Genomic DNA, 22,022 nt, shown 5'->3' on the forward strand with positions numbered 1-22,022 from the left:
CCTAAAGTTTTATAGCTGTTCTTATACTTTACAACTAGTCTCAGATATTCTGTTCATGCAAGATGCAACTAGAAATATACATGTTCTTATTATAAAGGGTAGTTTTTCTAGTTGCCACCTTCTTTCATAACATTGTTTTATTTTCGTATTATAAACGAGATTAAACTATTAATAAGTTCAAACCAAATTTTTAGTACATTTCTAAAAACAGCAATTTTGACAGAAATCTCAGACTGTCTATACAGTTAGTAAGAAATCAGCAAACGTAAGCCCGTTTCAGTGTATGCCAAAGTGGCTATTAAAAAAATTCAGTCAATGTCATTTTCCTCTGATGTGTGTTGGCCATTTTTACCCCTGCATGTTTGCTGACTCTTTTCCCCGGAATATATTACCTTTCCTCTCTCCTCTTAAATCCTTCCTATTGCTAGTTCGTATAGAACCTATCCAAGGTGAAGGATCAAAACTAAACCTCAAACAGAAATGGGAAAATATCTAGATTCTACTTTTACAAAAAGTAAAGCTTGGAGGAAAACAACTAGAAGTCTACACTGCTAGCTTAAAATACAAACCCCAGTGCCACAGAAAGCTGCTCCAGCACCTTAGCCCGAGGCAGTGGCTGGAGTCCCGCAGAGTTTTCGCTGAGTGGTAAGACAAGTTTAACAGCAGCAAAAATCAAACAACCCATTTCCCACCCGAACCCCCCAAAAAACTTCCCAGCACACACTATTCTCACCTAGGATTTATTCCCTGAAACATACCCTGAGTGGATCTTTGCCCATGTCTGGGTCTGGGGCTTGGAAAAATGAGGACTTTGGCCACTGTGACCCCAGTGTGGTACGCTGGCCCAGCTACAGTACTGCTCCCAGTCAGCTCCTCTCGATCACTGCAGCAACATTCAAAATGCCTTAGCAAAACCTGCCTTAGTTACTACCACTTGGCAGGTCAAGATTTCTTACTCACATTTTACAGATGAGATGAAGGTTCAAGAAGGCTAAGTGGCTCCCCCAATGGTTGACATTTCATCGAGTGCTCACTGTGCCGGGTCCAGTACTGAGCTAAGGAAGCATTTGTTGACATCATCTCATTTTAGCTCACAGCTGTTGAGAGAGAGACTATTATCTCCATTTAACAATCGAGAAAAAAACACCTGAGCCTTGGAGAGGTGAACTTGCCCAAAGTTAAATCTTTTTAAGTAGCAGAGGAAAAACTCAGACCCAGTGAATCACACACGGGAAAGTGTTCTGAGTGACTAACGTGCTCTTGTGGTGTGTGATGTACCAGGGAAACAATATCAAACGAACGAGAGAACATACCCAGAGAAGTTCACTTCTGCCACCCTGCAGGCAGGTGTGTGTGTCATGGAACCGAGGTATGAAAGTAGATGGTGGCGTTGAGCCCAGCACATTGGAGGTACTCAAGGAACAGTTGGTGAACCAAGTTTTCAAAATTTCATTCTACTAAATGAGGAGGAAACCTGCAAAATGATTTCAACTGGGCCTTTATTTGGAGTGAGAGGTAGCTAATCTTGCTTGGAAGTCCAGAGATTATGGGAGACAACCAATGGGGAGAGGGGAGGGGAACAATTTAGAGACTTAGCTAGATTAGACGTACTTTGTGAGCCAAAACTCACCACTGTCTTAAACTCTAACACCAAAGCCATTAGGACAGACAAGATGGCCAGATTACCCACTTAGTTCCTCTGTATCACTGGTAGTTCTGTGGTTTGTTTAAGAGGAGCTGTAGATTATTTACAAATTAAGTTCCCTCTAGTCAGCTAATAACCTGCATGGAAATAAGGACCATGCTTCCTGTCTTTGGGGTTTCTTTAAACATATAAACCAAGTCAGAATATAATATTTCTTAATGTGAAAAGTCTTTATTGCTATTTCAGCTTAAATGGTGATCAAAAATATTTATTCTTGCCTTAACTCATAGCTTCATAGAGTGTTATGGAATGTGGTTTCATTTGTTATCTTCCCCTACAACAAGAAAAAGCAGAAAAATCCTAAAGGTGCTTTTGGTTAAGAAACTAATTTCACACACAAGTTAGAGAAAATTACAGTTTCGTGCTAAAATAAAGTACTTATAAAATAACAGGTACTCCATTTTAAAACAAAGCCATGAAAAAGATACTCCATTTTATTTTATTTATTATTATTGTTATTGTTATTTATTATTTTTTTTACAAACAATAGATTTGCTGCAACATGCTCTGGCTCATATTATTGAATTAAAAAATTTAACACATTTCAAAAATATCAAAAATACACTATAATGAGTCTTAGGACTACAATATGACAATGATTGCACAAAACCATAAGATATGAACTCACTGTCTGGATGACATCCACTGGCAACAGTGAGAGAAAACCCTATAGCTTCTGGGAGAAGTGCATGAAATTTCGAAGGAGCTTATGTGTGATTGAATGATCATCAAATGAGGGAAACAGAGCAGGATTTACTGTAGCTGCTTTTCTCAACCCAGGAAGTGCTTACCCAACTATGGGGCAAAAGTCACTAACTGGAGAGAAAGATTAACTTGCCTCCATGATTGGGGGAGTCTGAAAGTCCCCACCCAGAGGGAAGTAAAAAGTGACACAAGACAGTTCTATAGTGATGCAGAGGACATCACTGAATGGCTTGGAGACTATTTAATAATTGGTACATTTATCAATAACAGCCAAGTGCTCCCTTATGGAGGTCTCTTCATTAGTAATTATTGAGTAGATAGAGAAGGTGAGCCTGTGGCTTCCAAGTACCTGCTTTTGCTGAAAGCCTACATGGAAAGAAGGGCATCATTTGATATTCAGTAGATCAGCCAAACCTCACCGGCTCCATCTCCTAGAAAATAGCACCCAATGATTACCAAGCTGCTTGTGTTGGTTCTTCTATACACCAGGAAAATGAATTCATCAACTTATTGCACACATACACTCTACAGTAGTATAATAAAGCCCTCTCTTGTAATGAGGAGTGGTAATTCAATGACTCTATGGTAGCACGGTAGATTTATGACATACTAGCGTTCAAATTTTCAAATGTATTTTCAATCCATTTGGATAAAAATAAAAATACCATGGCTGCCAAGACTTGTGTATTTTTCTTTCTTCCATGGGACTCCTGGACTGCTCCCATTAAGCAGGAGTGATGTTCTTTCAGAAATTCTCTTAAATGTCTCTATTAAGTGGGAGGTACGCACAAGGACCTGAGAATCATGCAGAGGCCGGGATCTCTGGGCTAGAGATCAACGGGCCTCTGCCCACCTGGGGAACACATCCTCTGGGTGAAGTCCTGGGAAGTAGATTACATTCACCTGGAGACAGATTACTGGCTTTCACCACCTGACAACCTAATCAGATCACACAATAACTGTAAATGACTTCATAGGTCAAAGAGTTCTGTGTATTTTTGGTGATGGGCTATGGCCTTTTCATCCCCTGTTTTAACAAAGAGCAATTATAGAGGGAAATGAATCAAAGGAAGTTACAAAAAAGAGTAGTCAGTTTTGGTGTAGCCTATATTAAAGGTTTTCATACAACCTAACATTTCCTGAACATAAATCTACCACATAAAAGAACATTTGGAACTTTAGGGTCCTTCTGACTAAAAAGTAAATACATTTACTTTTAGTAAAGTCATTTCATAACTGGGTTTTGTGGCGGTTCCAATTAGTAGGGTGTGAAACAAAGACAAGAAAAGGTTCACAGATAAAGGATAATTTTTTTTTTTTTAAGGATAATTTTTAAAAGACTATACTATTGAAGTGGTATATTCCCAAAATAATTTCCAACACTATCATCTTGGGTTTTTCCCTTCATTTTCATTCCCCCCCATTTTTCTATTAAAAAATAAGGCGGCAACACACTACTGTTCCCATCTTTCTTACAGCACCTGAATTTTGCATGAACCACTATGTTCCCCACTTCAAATCAAGACCTGAGTTCTAAAATTTTGCAGTAGCTAACCAGTAGTTTGACACAGAAAAGTTGTGTTCCTGATAATTTGGGGACTCAAATTCAGATCCTTGATGGGTTGAACACTAGACAGCCATTGGTATGGAACCCTCCCGCAAGAGTGTACCCCACTGACACACACACATGGGTACGGGGCCTCTGAGAAGATGAGGATACATAACCATTTGTGGAGTGGTCATCTGGTTTTCTACCACTGCTTTAACAAAACTTTCCCCTGCCCAAAAAAAAAAAATGACAAATATATGTATAGATTAACCTTATCTTTAACATTTTGTTTCTCATGAAACAAAAATGGTTCCACTCTATTTGCTTTTTAATTGTGAAAGTATTCTAAAAATTCAAAGCACATTCCCCACTGGGTAACATTAAGCAACGTCAAAACTTCACAGGAATAAAGAGGAATTAATTTTCCTAAGTAAATCTTCTAATAGAAAAGGCAACCGAACAGAATTATGGAAGGAACTGCATTTTGCAAGGGTTACATGGAATGTGCAAAAAAAATCAGTAAACCACGTTTTCTGTCAGCTTAGGATTTTCTCAATTAAGTCTTTCAGAAATTGAGCCCAGTACTGTGAAACCATGTGAGACAGATAAGCGTTTTCAGAAGAAGACTCTGTTACACATTAAGAGGTGAAGCCTCAACTCACTCCTGATGTTTTAGAAAACCATCTCCCTGCTCTAGAGTAAGAGAAGGAACCTGCCTAACCTGGAAGCTCCATCCACCCATCTGTGCTCGTTCGGCCTCAGTCTGTTCAGAGTCATCTGTAACTCAAGGTTACTTGCATGTGAGCGGCAGCAGCCTTGGCCCTACGTGCTAGGAGGCTGACTGCCATCTCCGTCACGTGTTATGGAAAGAGGCCAATCCCCAAATGCCTCTCTTGTGACCTGCTGGGAGATTCCCAGCAGGTGTCACATCTGTCAAGGAGTTATTCTCTTTCTGTGATTTGGGGGGAAGTAGTCTTAGTCCTCACTCCTTCCCCATCTTCATCCCCAAAAGAAGGTCCTACTCCCCTGTTTCTCAGGAACTTTCACAGTCTGACATCCAACAGTTAAATCCATTTCCCAGGGCCCTTCCTAGTACCCTCATAGCCGGCTCCAACACCCGACGATCATCCTGCCTGTGGACAAAGGCGCTGGGCGGCCTCTAAGAAGACTGGCTCGAGTGCAGATTCAAAAATAAAAAGTTCACAGTCAATGAAAAGTGCTCTCACTACATCACATACATAAATTATCTGTTTGATTGGTTCTATATTTCCAATAAACATCATTTTGATAGGCTGTATTCTCGTAGAGAAGAAGGAAAAGCCATGTGACTAGTCACGTTGCATCCCGTCAGGTTGAGATATAAGGTGATTTCTCTGTCACAGAGATCCAACAGCAGCAATCAGTAAAGGGAATCAATCTTCAGTTATTTCCTCCACAGAAATAGTCCCTTTCCTGCCCAGGCAGGCAAATTCTCAAAATTATCCTAGGAGAGAAAGGGTTAATGGCAGGTGGTAGGACTGGTACAGGGCAATGCCTGCCTGCTCCCCAGTAGCCCTGGGGGTCCCAATGCAGGTTAAATGTGAAACTTAACACTGATGGTGTTTACTAGCTTATCCAGAGCAAGACCCTGACAGCTCTCACCATTTCTGGCTCCGAGTTCTACCCCCCTCTCATCTGTGGTTTAGAAATGCAGAGGCAGAGTGCCCCTGGCAGGGTGCCCTACCCCACGCCTCACAGCCTTCCCAGCGCCGTGGCCCCCAGGGGAGGACTACAGCGCCGTGTCAAACTCCTCTGCGAGCTCGGTCCGACCCTCTTGGCTGGGCTCAGGCTCAGGCCTGCTTTCCTGGTGGTGTTTCATTTGTTCCTTCACTTCTTCTTCGAGGTCACGAGGTACAACAAACTGGTCCTCTGGCTCCAGCTGAGCGGGGGCAGCAAAATAGCCAGTTTTCTTCCTGGGTGCTTCCGTGGCCACCTCGATGAGGTTCAGGCTGTCTTCCAGGGGCACAATCGAGCCGTTGGAGAGTTTCTTTCCGTAGAGACAGGAAGTGGAGGGAGACTTCTGTAACTCCGTCTTGTCTTTGCTCACTGGCAGAAGGATGCCACTATTCACACTGTTCTGTCTTCGGATCCCAAAAGCTAATCCTCTAGCACGTTCCTCGAGGCACGGGGTAGGAGAATTCTCCCTGAGAGCGGGAGAGTTCTCAAGCTGCCTCCCCCTACAGCAGTGGATATCTACCTCTACTTCCACCTTGCTGCCGTTTGTCATGACCCCTTCAACGGGCTGGTCGTCATCACTGTCCAGGCCGTTGTCAGACTGGTTACTGGAGAAAGTCGCACAAGAAGGCTGGCGCTGAAACACCCCTGATGTGGGCGTTGGGTGGAGGCTGCAGCGCCTCTCTGGCCTCGAAAGCAAGCCAGCATCCAGGCCAACAGTGTTATGTTCGTCAGAAGCAGTGGATCCCACCTCACTGCTCACCTCGGAAGTGGACATCTCGCTGCTGAACTCAGAGGCGACACCACTACTGGAGGAAGGAGTGGTCGGCTTGGGCGGGTCCTTGATGACGGCGGTTGAAGCAAATCCCACAGGACCTGGGAGGGTGAGCCCATTCATTTCACAAGTGCAGCCTTCCTCACCAACGTTCAAATAAACCACCATCGCACCCACGTTGTCCTGACAACCATAGCTCTGCGCTAATGTGCACAGCTTCTTGGCAGCCGCTAATGGGTCTTGTACACGGCATACTGCGTTGACTGCTTCTGTGTATGACAAGTGTTCCCACAATGCTTTGTTTCCCAGAATCAGCAACTCATCCTGAATGGTGAGTGGAGTGGAAGATATGTGGGGCCTGGGGAGGATCCAAGGGTAGAGGTATGTACAGCCCAGCAGCCGGGTACAGCAGGTCACCCCGTTCACTTTGTTGTCCTAGAGACAAGCAGAATGCAGACTCTGAGAAACAAGCAACAACGACACAGAATTTTATATCTCTCTAGATCACGATGCTTAGGGCTCTACAATAAAACAGAATTGACATGTTATGTGGTTCTTCCTAGGATCTGTGCAATTTTAAGTGGACTTACGGAAAATAAATGTATAGAATTCTAAAAGGACAAAATATCAAATGGGTATTATTCTGCAAATAGTTCAGAGGACTGAGTTAAAACCAATTAAAATTAAGTGGTTAAAAGGCACCTCCGTCTCAAAAGATATTTGCTCTAACATGAAGTATAGGCCTCAGCATGTTCTTAAATAGAGAAACATCTGTTAGGAAAACAATACGCAAAACTATCAATTCCCCATCACTAGTATTCTTGGAGGGGCCAAAACTCAGATGGGTCACTAAATATGACTTCTCATTTAAAGGCAGAGTTGGGACTGAAGATACTAAATGGCTAAGAGAATTTTTATAGCTAAAGCACCGAATAATGCCTAAAGTCTGAAATCTGTGGCATAATTTACCTACTCTGTAATGGCTGTACCAAGAACGATGTAATTCTAAACTCAGAGGAAAAGGAATAACCCTGGTTGCAGGCTGGGAATGTTTATCTGCCACATGCTTCATATTGATTTCTTCTCAAGATAAAACCAAACAAAACTGCTAAAGCACTCAATATACTAATTTCATAGTTGCAGTCATTCTTTGGGTGAAAATCCTGCCTCATTTATCAGAATTTGTCACAAACTCTCGAAATTTATAATCTTATTTTCCTCACCTGTAAAATGAAAATAAAAGCACTTCTTTCATGGGGGTTATTGTGAAGCTTAGACAAAACAGTGAAAGTACAATGCGTAGCAAATAACAAGAAAACAATAAATGTCTGTAGTTATAAAAATGTTTCCTACTTGTCTAGGACTCCCTAAGAAAAATCTGAACATTATCTAAATTCTGTAATAGACTAATCAAGCAAAAAGTTATCTTTCATCTTTCGTTTGTTTTGACTGAAAGACTCTCCGAAGACCAAATTTCCAGAATCCCCATAGCATCAACCACATTATAATGATACTTTTTTGGTTTTGTGCTTCCTTGGATGGAATCTTTTATAGTCCTTATTACAGAATTCTGACAGAACAGACAGCCTAGAAGTGGACCCACACATATAGTTGACTGATCTTTGACAAAGGAGCCAAGGCAATTCAGTGAAGAAAGGACAGTCTATTTCAAAACACGGTGCTGTGACAACTGGACATCCACATGCCAAAAAAGAAAAAAAACCTAGACACGGAGCAGCTTACACCTTTCACAAAAATTAATTCAAAATAAAACACAGACCTAAATGTAAAAGATGAAACTTCTAGAAGATAACACAGAAGAAAATCTAAGTGACTCTGGGTTTGGCAATGAGTTTTTAGATACAACACCAAAAGCATGACCCATGAAAGAAGAAAATTGGTAAGTGGGACTTCATTAAACTAGAAACTTCTGCTCTGCAAAAGACACTGTTAAAAGAATGAAAGACAAGCCACAGACCGGGAGAAAATATTTGCAAAACATTTCGGACAAGGACTTGTATCCAAAATACGCAAAGAACTCAACAATAAAGAAACAAATAATTCAATTAAAAATGGGGAAAAGATCTGAACAAAATTCTGCTTTGCAGTAAACAATGTTCACATGTAATTGCTAAAGTCTTTTTGAAAGCAAAAACGTTATGCTAACTTATGAAAAGGGAGAAAAGTTATAGAGATACTGATGCTTCTTTATTAAAAAAACAATACCAGAGTATACTAAGCCATATACAATATAAAAAGGAAAAATACTGTGAAACTTTTCATTTCAGAACAGGGATGTCAAACTACAAAACTTTTTTTTCTTCTGTTTGGAATAACAAACCAGATGAAAATTAAGGAGGACATTTACATTTATTTTACATGCTATATATAAGTCTAAAGGACCACAAATTAGGATTTTTCATTTCTAATTAATTTGCTTTTTCTTTCTGCTAGTCATTAGCTGCTCATTAGATTTTCTTTTATTACTATTTTCAGGACTGGATACAATTTACAGGGCTTGATAGGAAGAAAATGAACCTTCACTGTTCTAGGCAGAACAGCATTCATTAGATTCGGGGAGCAGACATGACCGGTGGAGAGCAAGACTTACCTCTGTTATGATGGCCTTTTGGTCCTTCACCCTCTGGGCCTCCTCCGGGTCCTGTTCCAGGCTGAAGACTTTAGACAGGGGCACTGGCTTCCCACTTCGGCACAGGACTGCTTGGCACGTGCCAACGTTGGCCACAGTCAAGCTAAAGCTACTTGTTGGATCGGCAGTGTCAGGGCGGATATAACAAAGGAGAGCAGAAGAGCCCAGCTTCTGGCCAGCCATTCCTAATTTCCTGTTGAGAAAGAAAAGAAAATGAAAACATGGCAGCTAGTTTTAGAAGAAAGCAGCGGTCCTTCATGTCCGTGACTCCCTCATGTTTTTGCCGTGTGACAGCGAAGCCGCTTCACCCTCCTCCGTCTGAAGGCAGTCTCTTGATATGGGTGAGGATGGTGAAGGCAGCCTTGCCTTCTCCTCTTAGCTGAGAAATTTTACCAAAAGGGTCGGGGTAGAGGAGACAAGGTGCGGCTTTCTCTGTTGCTTCTGCTTGTCTGATCATAGATTACAATGACCTAATTCAGTGCCTTCCAACGGTAGCAAATCAGAAACACCCGAAGGGCTTGTTAAAGACAACTCCGGGCCCACCCGCAGAGTTTCTGAGTCAGTGGGTAAGGGGCTGGCCCAATAATCTATATTCCAATAAGCTTCCGGTGATGCTGAGGCTGCTCGTCCTAGAACAACACTTTGTGAACCACTTACTTAGGCTGTAAGTTCCCTGAAGGAAGGCCCATAATTTTCCTTGTATTTCTCCCATACACATGGCATCCATCCCCCTCAGCGCTTGGTACATAATGCTAAGTACAGAGCAGATGCTATCAGAAAGATCTGGTTTCAAATTCCAGCTCTGCCATTTATGGGCTATAGATCCTCAGCAAGTTGATGCTCCGAGAAATTTTTCTGATTAAAATACGCACCTCCACGGCTTGTTTTGAAAATTAAAGATACAGTATGAAAAATGCTTGGTACAGTGCCCAGCTCTTGGGAAGTGCTTCATAAACTGAGTTTCCTTTCCCACACCCTTTATTTTGCCAAGTCCCTAGGCTCGATTCTATTACTGAAAAATAGACTCCTTTCCCAACATCTTTGTGTTATAATGACAGATAAAACCACCTCGGGCTCCAGGTTGTTCCATTTCAACCTTGATTATACAAAGGTACACCCTCTCAGTCGTATGTACCCTTTATGCAGCCCACCTGATGTGCAAGATGCTCTATTAGCCACTAAGAGATTTTCAACAGTTTGGTTTATAGGGTTTTTGCCCTTAAGTGGCTTAGACTTCAGTGAGATTAGTTGGTAAATCCCCAATAAATAAGTATTTTAAACACAAGAATCTGATGAGTGCTTAACCTTTTGTAGGTCACTGGCACTTTGGAGAATCTGATAAAGGATCACCACCTTCCTTCCCCGAAATGCGCACACACACATACACAACCTTTTGCGCGTGATTTCTGGGCTTTCCAAATTCTCAGCAGCCTTCGGTTTCAACAGAGAAAACAGATGCCTCCACAGGCTCTTTAAAGAGCCCACGTCCCCACATTCCATGCTGATGGAGAGAATGGTCACAGAACAAAGAGCAAGATCTCACCTTGCCCCTGTACTTATCATTGAGACCCTGACCTTCTGGCTTAGTGAGATTTATTCTCCACAAGCAGGGCCAAGTTAGGAATTATTCAACCCACCTGCTTACCTGTGAGATACCAAGAAGGTGTGAGCCATGAAAACTGTGTCATTTGTTGACTGCTGTACCTCTTCCAAAAGCACATCTGCCATGGTACACTGGAGTAGGCGAGGGAGCTCCTCATTTCGGTCCCCATCAAACATGCCATACACAGCTCCCACGCCCTCTGCAAAGTTATCCACAGCTAGAGCAGATACACATAGCCTATCACAGAAACAGGAGAAAGACAAACAACGAAGAAAGTCAGTGGTAAAGCATTCTTCTCCAGGGAGCCTTCCTTAAAAAAGTTAAGTATTGATTGAAGGTGGAGAAGAGTAGTAGTAAATCCTAATCTACACATGAAAAAAGTGTTACAGAAGATAAGTAAGCAGCATCTTAAAGAGTTGATGTCATAAGAAAAGGGGGAATTCAGCCACATTCAGGGGCAATACATATTAGCTCTGCAATGCTGTGGAAGGCTGGGAAAATTAGATGTTTTCTCTTCGTAGTGATTAAGCACTAGTATCAACACCCTTCAGCCAAAGACTCCCCCAGGTGCACAACATACCTGTGGCTGCAGAAGTTGAGTTTATTATGCCTTGCAACAAGAGAAAGCACACCATGGGACTCTGGGGTATATAAGAGGGTACTGGAAAAAATCTAGTACAGGATTTGGGTCTGCCTGGGTCGTTTTGGGGAAGATCTAACAAAGTGGGGGATCATACTAGATTGGGTGCTGTCAGAAAGCAGGGCTATTCTATGGTTGGGTACCTCAATAAATCTTATCTACAGGGAAAGATTAGCATGGGGACAAAGCTGTGATTGATAAAGAAAGTAGCAGTCACCCATCTTAGTCATGAGATGGGGTGTGGGTGTTTTGTGGACTGCACATTCATCTTGTTTTGTCTTACTGGTTCACGGTTTCAGAGGAATCTTATCTGATGCTGGCATTCTGTGATTTGTTTATGTCCAACAGGAGAACAACATGGCCTAGCTTTCAGCACCAGATCCTTTCCCAGATGTCAGGGGAACTTTTGCAGTCTCCATGGCCATGATACTCACTTGTTTCTCTGCCCTGCCATCTCAGCCAGTCCGTGGCTCCAGAAGGTTGATGTAACTGTAGAATCAGTGGTTGGCAAAGGTTTCTGATCAATTTTCAGGGTGGTGATATGGCTGCGGGAAGTGGAGGAAGGGAAGTTTAAACCATATATACTTCTGTACTTTACAGAAGCTATCCCAACAGTAATTTACGTTTTTATAAAATAATCTGTTGACAGACCAAGACTAATTTCCAGAGAGACCAAAGAAAGTAGTATGCTGACCCACTGGCCAAGAAGAGAGAGAAAGGAAAGGGGTAGGAGGAAGAATTAGGGGCCAATTTTGTTATAATCGATGCTGTTCATTTCAATGAAAAACTAAGCACAACAAAGATTTTTAAGTTTCAACCATCTACTTAAGTATTTTGATACAGTGAAGTCTTGGTACAATGAATGAGCTTGCATTGTCTTAGATGTAATGTAATGTGATTTGTGCCACCTAAATTACCTATGCCTACTGTATAATCAGACCACTCAGGATGGCTGTTCTCTTGCTCTCTGTACGACCCTGCCCAACCAGTGCCTGCCTCACCCACACCCTACTCGCCTGACTGACCTTCCCTCTGAATCACAGAGCCCAATCGGTAAATGCCTGCATACCTACCTCCCCACCCCCACTTCACTCGGCCCCAGCTAGTGATTGTTCTCATCTTTAGATCAGAACTCTCTCTACTATGAGAGTTTATCAAAGGGGTGGCGAGGGGGCGTGCCTCTGCTCGTTTCCCAGGTAACTGATGAGCCAACCTCCCTCTATAACTGGTAACCTCCCTCTCCCCCAGTAGTAAAGACACTACCATGTCCTGCCCACCAGATACTGCACACGGTGGAGTGTTGCTCCGGGACCTTGCTTCAGACATGTAAGATCCCCCTACCCATTAAAACATGATGTCTCTGTTGCTGACTCTGGGCTCTTTCTTTGGTCTTGAGGTTGGGCAAGTACAGGGCTTGCAGGCCTGTGGGGTGCAGCCCCACACCTGCCCTGTAAAGATACTGGGGTGCGGCTGAGCAGTACCCACGATGTTGAGTTCAAATATCTATGGGCTGACTGCTGGACAGACCACCCATCAAAAACTGACTCAAAGACAAGAACCAAGGGGCTTTATGATCTAATTCATTCTACTCCTTTAATGAACTGAGGTCTCCACAGTCCTTAAGAAGAACCACACAAGGCTGGTGGGAGTTACAGCACATGTGGATTCAACTTCATAAGTCTTCCTACCTAAATGTGTCTAGTGTCTTGTGTTCCAGAACCAGATTTGTATTTCCAGTTAGGTCCAGGTCTTGTAAAGTAGCAGGCAGAGCCTCTGGAATCAGGATTTCGGTCAAGTCGTTGCAACTTAGGTCTACAAACTGAGAGGAAAACAGAGGGATTAATTCTTAACTCCCTAAGGGTCAATCTCCTACTATATCCTCAAAGGGAATTTAATTTCTTCCCAGAAGTCAATTAAATATACTGTGATCCCAAACTGCCACTTTCTTCTTCCTTATGATAAGAGAACCACCTCAGTCACACTCCTCCCATCCCCCCCAGACATCATTCCAGCACACAGAAGTACCTGTATCTGAGGCAACTGCAGTATTTCCGGGAAAATGCTAATGTGGTTGGAGTGCGCCACCAGAGTGTGCAGCCTTTTGCAGTTTGCGATGGTCGTGGGGATGGTTTTAAGCTTGTTGCCACTTAGGTTCAGTTCCTCCAATTGCTCCAATTTATTTAGTTTGCTGAAAAGGAAACACCAAAATACCATACTGCACCCAAATGAGCAGCTGCCAAACAAGTTCCACAGCTGCCAGAGTACAGAGGTGACCGACCCGCTGCCCAGTGACCAGCCAGAATGAAACAGCCACTAGGGTGAACAAACACTCCCGCCGAGCCTCAGCCTCATCTCCTCCCTCTCAGTGCATTTCAAGGGCTGAACCGCTTCTACTGCAGCTGCTGGATCTTTAGGGCACAACATCTTCCTATTATCTGACTTCTAGGAAGTGGCTGAATTGGCATCAGCCTAGGGTTGGTCAACCAGTTACAGTACTTGCTTTGCCCCTAACTAGTTGCAAAATACTGGGTAGATTAGTGTCAGCGGACATCAATAGCCTTGGCTATAAAATAAAGAAGTTGTACTAAATCATCACTAAGATTGCTTTTAGTTTTATTTATTTATTTTTAATTTATTTTTTAAAATTTAATTAATTTATTTAATTCTTGGCTGCTTTGGGTCTTAGTTGCGGCACGCGGGATCTTTGTTGTGGTGTGCAGGCTCTTTGTTGTGGTGCGTGGGCTTCTCTCTAGTTGTGGTGCGTGGGCTCCAGAGAGCGTGGGCTCTGTAGTTTGTGGCACGCGGGCTCTCTAACTGAGGTGCGAGGGCTTAGTTGCCCCGAGGCATGTGGGATCCTAGTTCCCCGACCAGGGATCGAACCCGCGTTCCCTGCATTGGAAGGCGGATTCTTTAGCACTGGACCACCAGAGAATTCCCTCCTTTTAGTTTTAAATTTCTAGGGTCTTCCCTGGTGGCACAGTGGTACAGAGTCCTCCTGCTAGTGCAGGGGACACGCGTTCAAGCCCTGGTTTGGGAAGATCCCACATGCCCCAGAGCAACTAAGCCTGTGCGCCACAATTACTGAGCCCGCGCGCCTAGAACCCGTGCTCCGCAACAAGAGAAGCCACTGCAATGAGAAGCCCACACACCGCAACAGAGAGTAGCCCCCGCTCGCCGCAGCTAGGGAAAGCCCTCGCGCAGCAACAAAGACCCAACACAGCCAAAACTAAATAAATAAAATAAATTTAAAAAATAATAATAATAAATTTCTACAGTTATTCATAACATAATCCACCTTCAGTAAACATTTATCAAGTGCCTGGAATACATACAGCGCTGTGCTAAGGACTGTGATGCAGGCGATTCACACTGTCCCTCCAGTAAGCAAAGTTTTCTACACAGTAAGCAAAACATCTTAAGACGGCCTAACACCTTTATCAGATTATTACAAATTGCTCTGATTTCTCCTTATCTACCAATTTTGAACACTGTAAAAATAATAAACTGCTGTAACATAGAAAGTTTAGAAAATAAAGAAAATAAATCAACAATAATACCAATCTGAAAAAATTTCTATTTTCATTTTGCTGAATTTCCTGCTAAATTTTTCATATGTAGATTTTACATGAGATTTATATCCTGCCCTTTTCATATATCATAAATATTGATAATTTTCATTGCTAGAAAATTGATAAATACTTTGTAATAATTAAGCTCAGTAAGTTAAAATTGTTTTCTTATTACAATAGTAATACTCACTGAAAAAAATTGAAAAATAAAGATAAACATAAAAAAAAGAACTTTTAATCCCACAACCAGATTTAATCTCTGATGACAATTTGGTGGAGAGTAGTCTTGGCCTTTTTAATGCATGAAACTCTATGTTTCTAATTAAAACATGATGCTTATCATATGTATTGTTTAATAACTTGCTTTTTTTTTTTTACTTAATAATATATTTTTTAAATATTCCCATGTCCAAATTTCACGCTTTTCTCTTACACGATTCCCTACTTGGATCCTCTGACTTACAGATAGAAACGCAGCATCTGTATCTCATTCAGTGTCTTACTGAGCACCCAGAACTGTGCTAGATTCTGAAAATAGTCCAAAGGAAACAGAAGACTTGGGATTGTGCCTGTGCAATTATAACACTGTTCAGGAGATAACTTGACAGGAGATTTATTATTCAGTACAGAACACACATTTTCTTTAAAATAATGCTCTAAATTCCATTCATTCATCCATTCATTTATTTATTAATTCATTCATTTAGGCTCTGTTGGGTCTTTCGTTGCTGCGTGCGGGCTTTCTCTAGTTGTGGCGAGTGGGGGCTACTCTTCGTTGTGGTGCGCGGGCTTCTCATTGCGGTGGCTTCTCTTGCTGTGGAGCACAGGCTCTAGGCGCGCAGACTTCAGTAGTTGTGGCTCGTGGGCTCAGTAGTGGTGGCACACGGGCTCAGTTGCTCTGCGGTGTGTGGGATCTTCCTGGACCAGGGCTCGAACCCGTGTCACCTGCACTGGCAGGCGGATTCTTAACCACTGCGCCACCAGGGAAGTCCCCCATTTAGTTTTTTTTTTTTTTTCTTTTTCCCCATTTAGTTTTATCATCTGTATTCAGATTATTCTAATTTTGTGTAATCTCCTGTTGATTCTTGTCCTTACTTCTAACTTCTTAGTTTCATATTCTTAGGTGTGTTTTAAGTTTTCTATCAGCCTGCTTTTGACCACCCCAACAGTAAAGAGTGTCGTCAAATTAGGTGGAATTCATTAGTTTCAGAGTATTACATCTAGTATCTCCCAACAGCTTCATAAACTAATGTAACTTGTCAGTGGTGTGTCATTTGCACTTTATATGAGCATATTTGAGGCCAACTGAATTAATCTGATAGGATTTCAAGAGATCTATCACATCCTGAAATTAAGATTCTGTATTCACTTTAAAAGCCATTGTTCAGGAACTTCCCTGGTGGCCCAGTGGTTAAGAATCTGCCTGCCAATGCAGGGGACACAGGTTCAAGCCCTGGTCCAAGAAGATCCCACATGCCCTGGAGCAACTAAGCCCATGTGCCACAACTACAGAGCCTGCGCTCTAGAGCCCGCGAGAAACAACTACTAAAGCCTGCACGCCTAGAACCCATGCTCCACAACAAAGAGAAGCCACCACAATGAGAAGCCCATGCACTGCAACAAAGAGTAGCCCCCGCTCGCCACAACTAGAGAAAGCGCACGCACAGCAATGAAGACCCAATGCAGCTGGAAAAAAAAAAAATTAATTAATTAATAAAAGCCATTGTTCAAATTCTTTCAAGGAAGCAATCAATATCTCCAAATATCTCATTTTATAATCACAAAAATTACAATTTCTACGTTTTTCAACTTTAACACATTTCTAAGAAAATTTGTGAAACAAAATTAGAATAGGGGCTTCCCTGGCGGCACAGTGGTTAAGAATCCGCCTGCCAGTGCAGGGAACACGGGTTCGAGCCCTGGTCCGGGAAGATCCCACATGCTGCGGAGCAACTGAGCCCGTGCTCCACAACTACTGAGCCTGCGCTCTAGAGCCCGTGAGCCACAACTACTGAAGAGCGCGCGCCTAGAGCCCATGCTCCGCAACAAGAGAAGCCACCGCAATGAGAAGCCCGCGCACCGCAACGAAGAGTAGCCCCCGCTCGCTGCAACTAGAGAAAGCCCGCGTGCAGCAATGAAGACCCAACGCAGACAAAAATAAATAAATAAATAAATAAAAAATTAGAATAAAAATATAGTTTTCGGACTTCCCTGGTGGCGCAGTGGTTAAGAATCCACCTGCCAATGCAGGGGACACGGGTTTGAACCCTGGTCCGGGAAGATCCCACGTGCTGCGGAGCAACTAAGCCCGAGCGCCACAACTGCTGAGCCTGCGCTCTGGAGCCCGTGAGCCACAACTACTGAGCCCATGTGCCACAACTACTGAAGCCCACGCGCCTAGAGCCAGTGCTCCGCAACAAGAGAAGCCACCACAATGAGAAGCCCGCGCACCGCAACGAAGAGTAGCCCCCACTCGCCACAACTAGAGAAAGCCCGCGCGCAGCAACGAAGACCCAATGCAGCCATAAATAAATAAATAAATAAATAAATAAATAAATAAATAAATAAATAAATAAATAAAAATATATAGTTTTCTTTTCATTCAAATTGTATCAAATGATATAATTTTATATGAAATATATATATAAAATTTCATTCAAATTATATCAAATGTTATTTCCCTATGTTCTTAGTTTTTGAAAACATGATTTTTAATGACTATCTTTATGGTATAAAATGGATTTTTCTGGTGTCAAATTTTCTTTTTTTTAATTACTTTTTAAAAATATTTATTTATTTATTTATTTATGGTTGTGTTGTGTCTTCATTTCTGTGCGAGGGCTTTCTCTAGTTGTGGCAAGCGGGGGCCACTCTTCATCGTGGTGCGCGGGCCTCTCACTATCGCGGCCTCTCTTGTTGCGGAGCACAGGCTCCAGACGCACAGGCTCAGTAATTGTGGCTCACGGGCCCAGTTGCTCCGCAGCATGTGGGATCTTCCCAGACCAGGGCTCGAACCCGTGTCCCCTGCACTGGCAGGCAGACTCTCAACCACTGCACCACCAGGGAAGCCCCTAATAATTTTTTTTTAATATTTATTTATTTATTTATTTGGCTGTTCTGGGTCTTAGTTGCGGCATCTGAAGTCTTCGCTGCCGCAAGTGGGATCTGCAGTTGTGGCATTGGCATGTGGGATCTTTTAGTTGCGGCATGCGGGATCTTTAGTTGCGGCATGCGAACTCTTAATTGTGGCATGTGGGATCTAGTTCCCCGACCAGGGATCGAACCCAGGTCTCCTGCATTGGGAGCATGGAGTCTTGGCCACTGGACCACCAGGGAAGTGCCTCTGGTGTCAAATTTTCTAAAAAAAATTTTTTTAAATCAAGTGTATTTTGGAAGATACTTATTTCTCCACTGACACTGTTCAAAACTTTGACAAGGGATATATGTATATGTATAGCTGATTCACTTTGTTATAAAGCAGAAACTAACACACCATTGTAAAGCAATTACACTCCAATAAAGATGTTAAAAAAAAAAAAACTTTGACAACACTAAATATCTCTTATGTCTTATAAATGTAGCCTGGCTAAATACTATTCATCTCTTCAGTGCAGCTACCCGTGCATATCTTTAACACCTGCATTTATTATACTGCATTGCAACTGCCTATATACTTGTCTATTTCCCTAATTTGACTGCAAGTTCCTTGAGGACAGAGACTGTAACTTAATCACCACTGTTTCCCTAGTACTTACACAGTACTTGACATACAGTAAGCATTCAACATATATAAAAATGAACAAGTTAATGGACTCAACAGTATTTTATATATCAGTGCTGACAGGAGAAAAGAAAGAATTATCTTCAGAATTTAATTTATCTCATAAGCCTGTACTTTCTAGGTTGAAAATTCTCAGACCACTATTAAGTAAGTAGAACTAAGAATTAAACACGTTTTAACCACAAGCTCTGTGGTTACTGATACTTAACAACAGGGTACAGATTTTCCCATTCAAGTAGTGGAATCACAGCACCAGTAAGTCGGTCAACATAAAGCAAGAGTACCCAGTAAAACAGCTGTGATGTAGTCTGACAAATGCAGAATCATGTTATGTATCTGATACAATCAAAGTTCGCGTTTGCTTACCTTGCGGGAAAAGTCTGTAGCTGGTTGTTTGCAAGATGCAAGATTCGCAGGTGCGGGTGCCCCACCAGGACGGGCACACACTGATCTGTCAGGAGGTTGTTGGTCAGGTAGAGCAGCTGCAGTGCACTCAGACTCTCCTCCCCAGTGCAAGCGGATGGCAGAGACTCCAGACTATTTGCAGATGCATTCAAGTATCTGAGACTGACAGAACACATGCAAATCATCATTTCCTTTATGGCTACTGGTTGCCTTCTTGTGTGGAAACCATCATGCCATCTCAGTATGTAACACTGCCTCTCCGTGCTCCCAAACTCATGACAAAAGTAATTTCCTCCAGGTAGTTTTCTCTGATTGATCCTACCCAAACAAAATTCCTTCTACTCAACTCACGTAAGCCAAATAGAGAGGGAAGAATGCAGGCTTAGTTGTGTTCCCGGGATTCTGTGGTGGTCTAATTCTAACCCAGCTTCATGTTTTACTGTCTGCATGACCACAGAAACGATGTTGTTGAGTATCATGTTCACAAATATATGAACTGTGAGGACACCCTTTAGAAAAATGTTTGTCTGATTTTAATAGGATCATATTTATTTAGCCAATCCCCCTATAATCCCCTAATAATGAGCATATTGGCTGTTTCCAATTGTTTGCCATTATAGACACTATAATGAGCACCTCCAAGTCCTCACCCAATTATTTCTTTAGGCCATATTCCCAGAAGCAGAATATGTGGGGTCAAAGGCTACATATATCTTTAAGATTTTTACACATATACTGCCAAAATGAGCTCCAGAAAGGCTATATCAAAGTATACTTCAGAAAGGCTATGCCACTAGAAGGATATATGATTGCATTTGGTCACACCTTTGTCAACCCTCAGTATCATAATTCATTTTAATCTTAACCAATCTAAGAAGTAAAACATGGTATGATTTAAAAAATCTGCCTAGCATGGTGTTTAGTACATACAGAACATGCTCAGTAAAAGGCAGCTAATATTATTAAATTTCTGTGTTCTTAAGTCTTCTTCAAACTGTATGATCCACATTGCTAATTAGCTTTTAAGTTGTTGAGGGAACTGTGTGTCTGTGTCTTCATATATCCCAAAAGTGCTCTGTGCAGAGTAAGTATTAAATATTATTGACAGTTTGCTACAACTGCTAGGTAACTTCCTTACTAAAGATTCTAAAGCTGAAACTAATTTTATTCAGACTGTCATCAGAATGAAATGTACTATAATGCATTACTAACAAATACTTATTAATTAACAAATGTTACTGCACTAAAACTTTCCAAAAAGAAAATTTCCCTCAAATGTTTTTTTAGAATTTCCAAAGATTTTATTTTTAGGAAACTCCAACCAAGCATATTACACATTAAGAGATATATAAACTGCCAGAGAAAAGCCAGACACTTGTGGGCTAAATGCTTTTTGTATGCCTCCTGCAGCCTAGTTAAATTACTAGGCTGTTTCTCTCTGCTTTCCCCATGTCAAAATTGAAGAACAATACTGCCTTCTCCATATTGCAGAAAACTATAATTAAAAACGAATTTTCATTTAATGGTGACATACGTGTTAAATAAACCTGATTACAGGTATTAAAATAAGAAGACATACTATCTATTTGTTAATTTACAATGAGAAAGTAAATAATACTTTTGGAACAACATAACTTTAAATGCACAGTTTTCAAAGTAGGGAGTAAAAAAGCCCTGCAAATAAAGAATATAACTTAATGATAGCTTAGCAAAGCTAGAAGCAAAAACTAAATTAACTTCAGTGGTATGCCCTTTTCTCCTAATGCAAAAGCTGAAAAGTACCCAAAGAAGCTGTATCAGAATGCTGAAACCTCTATTTGAAGATCAAAGAGGCTTTCTGAGATGAAAGCCTGAACCTTCCCATGCTCTTTAAATCTGTTTACAACACTGTAACTTCCTAAGCACTAGATGGTTATTTCACCTTTTGAGTTGAAGATTCCTGCCTCATAAGAGTGTCATGGGGCTTCCCTGGTGGCGCAGTGGTTGAGAATCCGCCTGCCAATGCAGGGGACACGGGTTTGATCCCTGGTCCAGGAAGATTCCCACATGCCACGGAGCAACTAAACCCATGTGCCATAACTACTGAGCCTGTGCTCTAGAGCCTGTGAGCCACAACTACTGAGCCCGTGTGCCGCAACTACTGAAGCCTGTGTGCCTAGAGCCTGTGCTCACAACAAGAGAAGCCACCGCAGTGAGAAGCCCGTGCACTGCAACGAAGAGTAGCCCCCGCTCGCCACAACTAGAAAAAGCCTGCGCGCAGCAACAAAGACCCAACACAGCCAAAAATAAATAAATAAATTTATATAAAAAAAAGACAGTGTCATATTTTATTCCATACAAATTGCAAATAAGTCTCCACCCATAGCTGGATTATGAGATAAACACTCTGTAAAGATGGTTCCAAAGGTCACTCCAATGACAAGTCCAGGCAGTTTGCTTAGCCAATGATTCTGCTCTTCTAAATAAAATCCACAGTACTTACTTTAAGGCCTTAGAGAAGAGTGTATCTGGCAGCCTGGTGAGCAAGTTATGCTGAATATCCAACACCTCGAGAGGGATGTGCTCCACCAGCGCTGGAAGGTTCTGCACGTGATTGTGTCCCACCATTAGTTTTCTAAGACTCAAGCTACTAAGGATTCTAAGGGGATAGAGCACAAAGAAACAACAACAAAAAACTGACTTAAATCTCTCTTCCTGAGTCTGCCCTTGGCTATTTAACTAAAATCAGTAAACTAATAGAATTGTGTTCTTCTAGACAGTATAATCACTGACAGGTGCCTGAGCCAAGAAAGCAGCCACAACCATATGTTTACCCACCACCCACCAGGAAGTCATTCAGGGAAAAGGTGAATTAATAATGAAAGCACACAGCCCAGAACACGTCTAAACAAAAAAAGCAATTTGTGTAATAAATCAATTTAGATTTT

The 22,022-nt window shown here is 41.9% G+C and overlaps 1 protein-coding gene across 3 annotated transcripts in view; it reads right to left on the minus strand.

The window, feature by feature from the left end:
* Positions 1-2,105: 2,105 nt before the first annotated feature.
* Positions 2,106-22,022, minus strand: part of PHLPP2 (PH domain and leucine rich repeat protein phosphatase 2) — a 77,162-nt gene continuing 57,245 nt past the window's right edge. For 2 of the 3 annotated variants that reach the window (XM_082369778.1, XM_082369776.1), the window contains 8 exons: positions 21,578-21,733; positions 19,057-19,257; positions 13,366-13,528; positions 13,029-13,159; positions 11,775-11,885; positions 10,743-10,937; positions 9,059-9,290; positions 2,106-6,882 (listed from right to left, as the gene is read on the minus strand). In XM_082369778.1, the coding sequence (XP_082225904.1) occupies positions 5,728-6,882; positions 9,059-9,290; positions 10,743-10,937; positions 11,775-11,885; positions 13,029-13,159; positions 13,366-13,528; positions 19,057-19,257; positions 21,578-21,733 (2,344 nt within the window). In that variant the 3' untranslated portion in view covers positions 2,106-5,727. The remainder of the gene's footprint in view (positions 6,883-9,058; positions 9,291-10,742; positions 10,938-11,774; positions 11,886-13,028; positions 13,160-13,365; positions 13,529-19,056; positions 19,258-21,577; positions 21,734-22,022) is intronic. The other variant, XM_082369777.1, reaches the window with a different exon arrangement.

Source organism: Balaenoptera borealis (assembly GCF_965194805.1).
Source record: "Balaenoptera borealis genome assembly, chromosome: 19".
NCBI classification, from domain to species: Eukaryota; Metazoa; Chordata; class Mammalia; order Artiodactyla; family Balaenopteridae; genus Balaenoptera; species Balaenoptera borealis.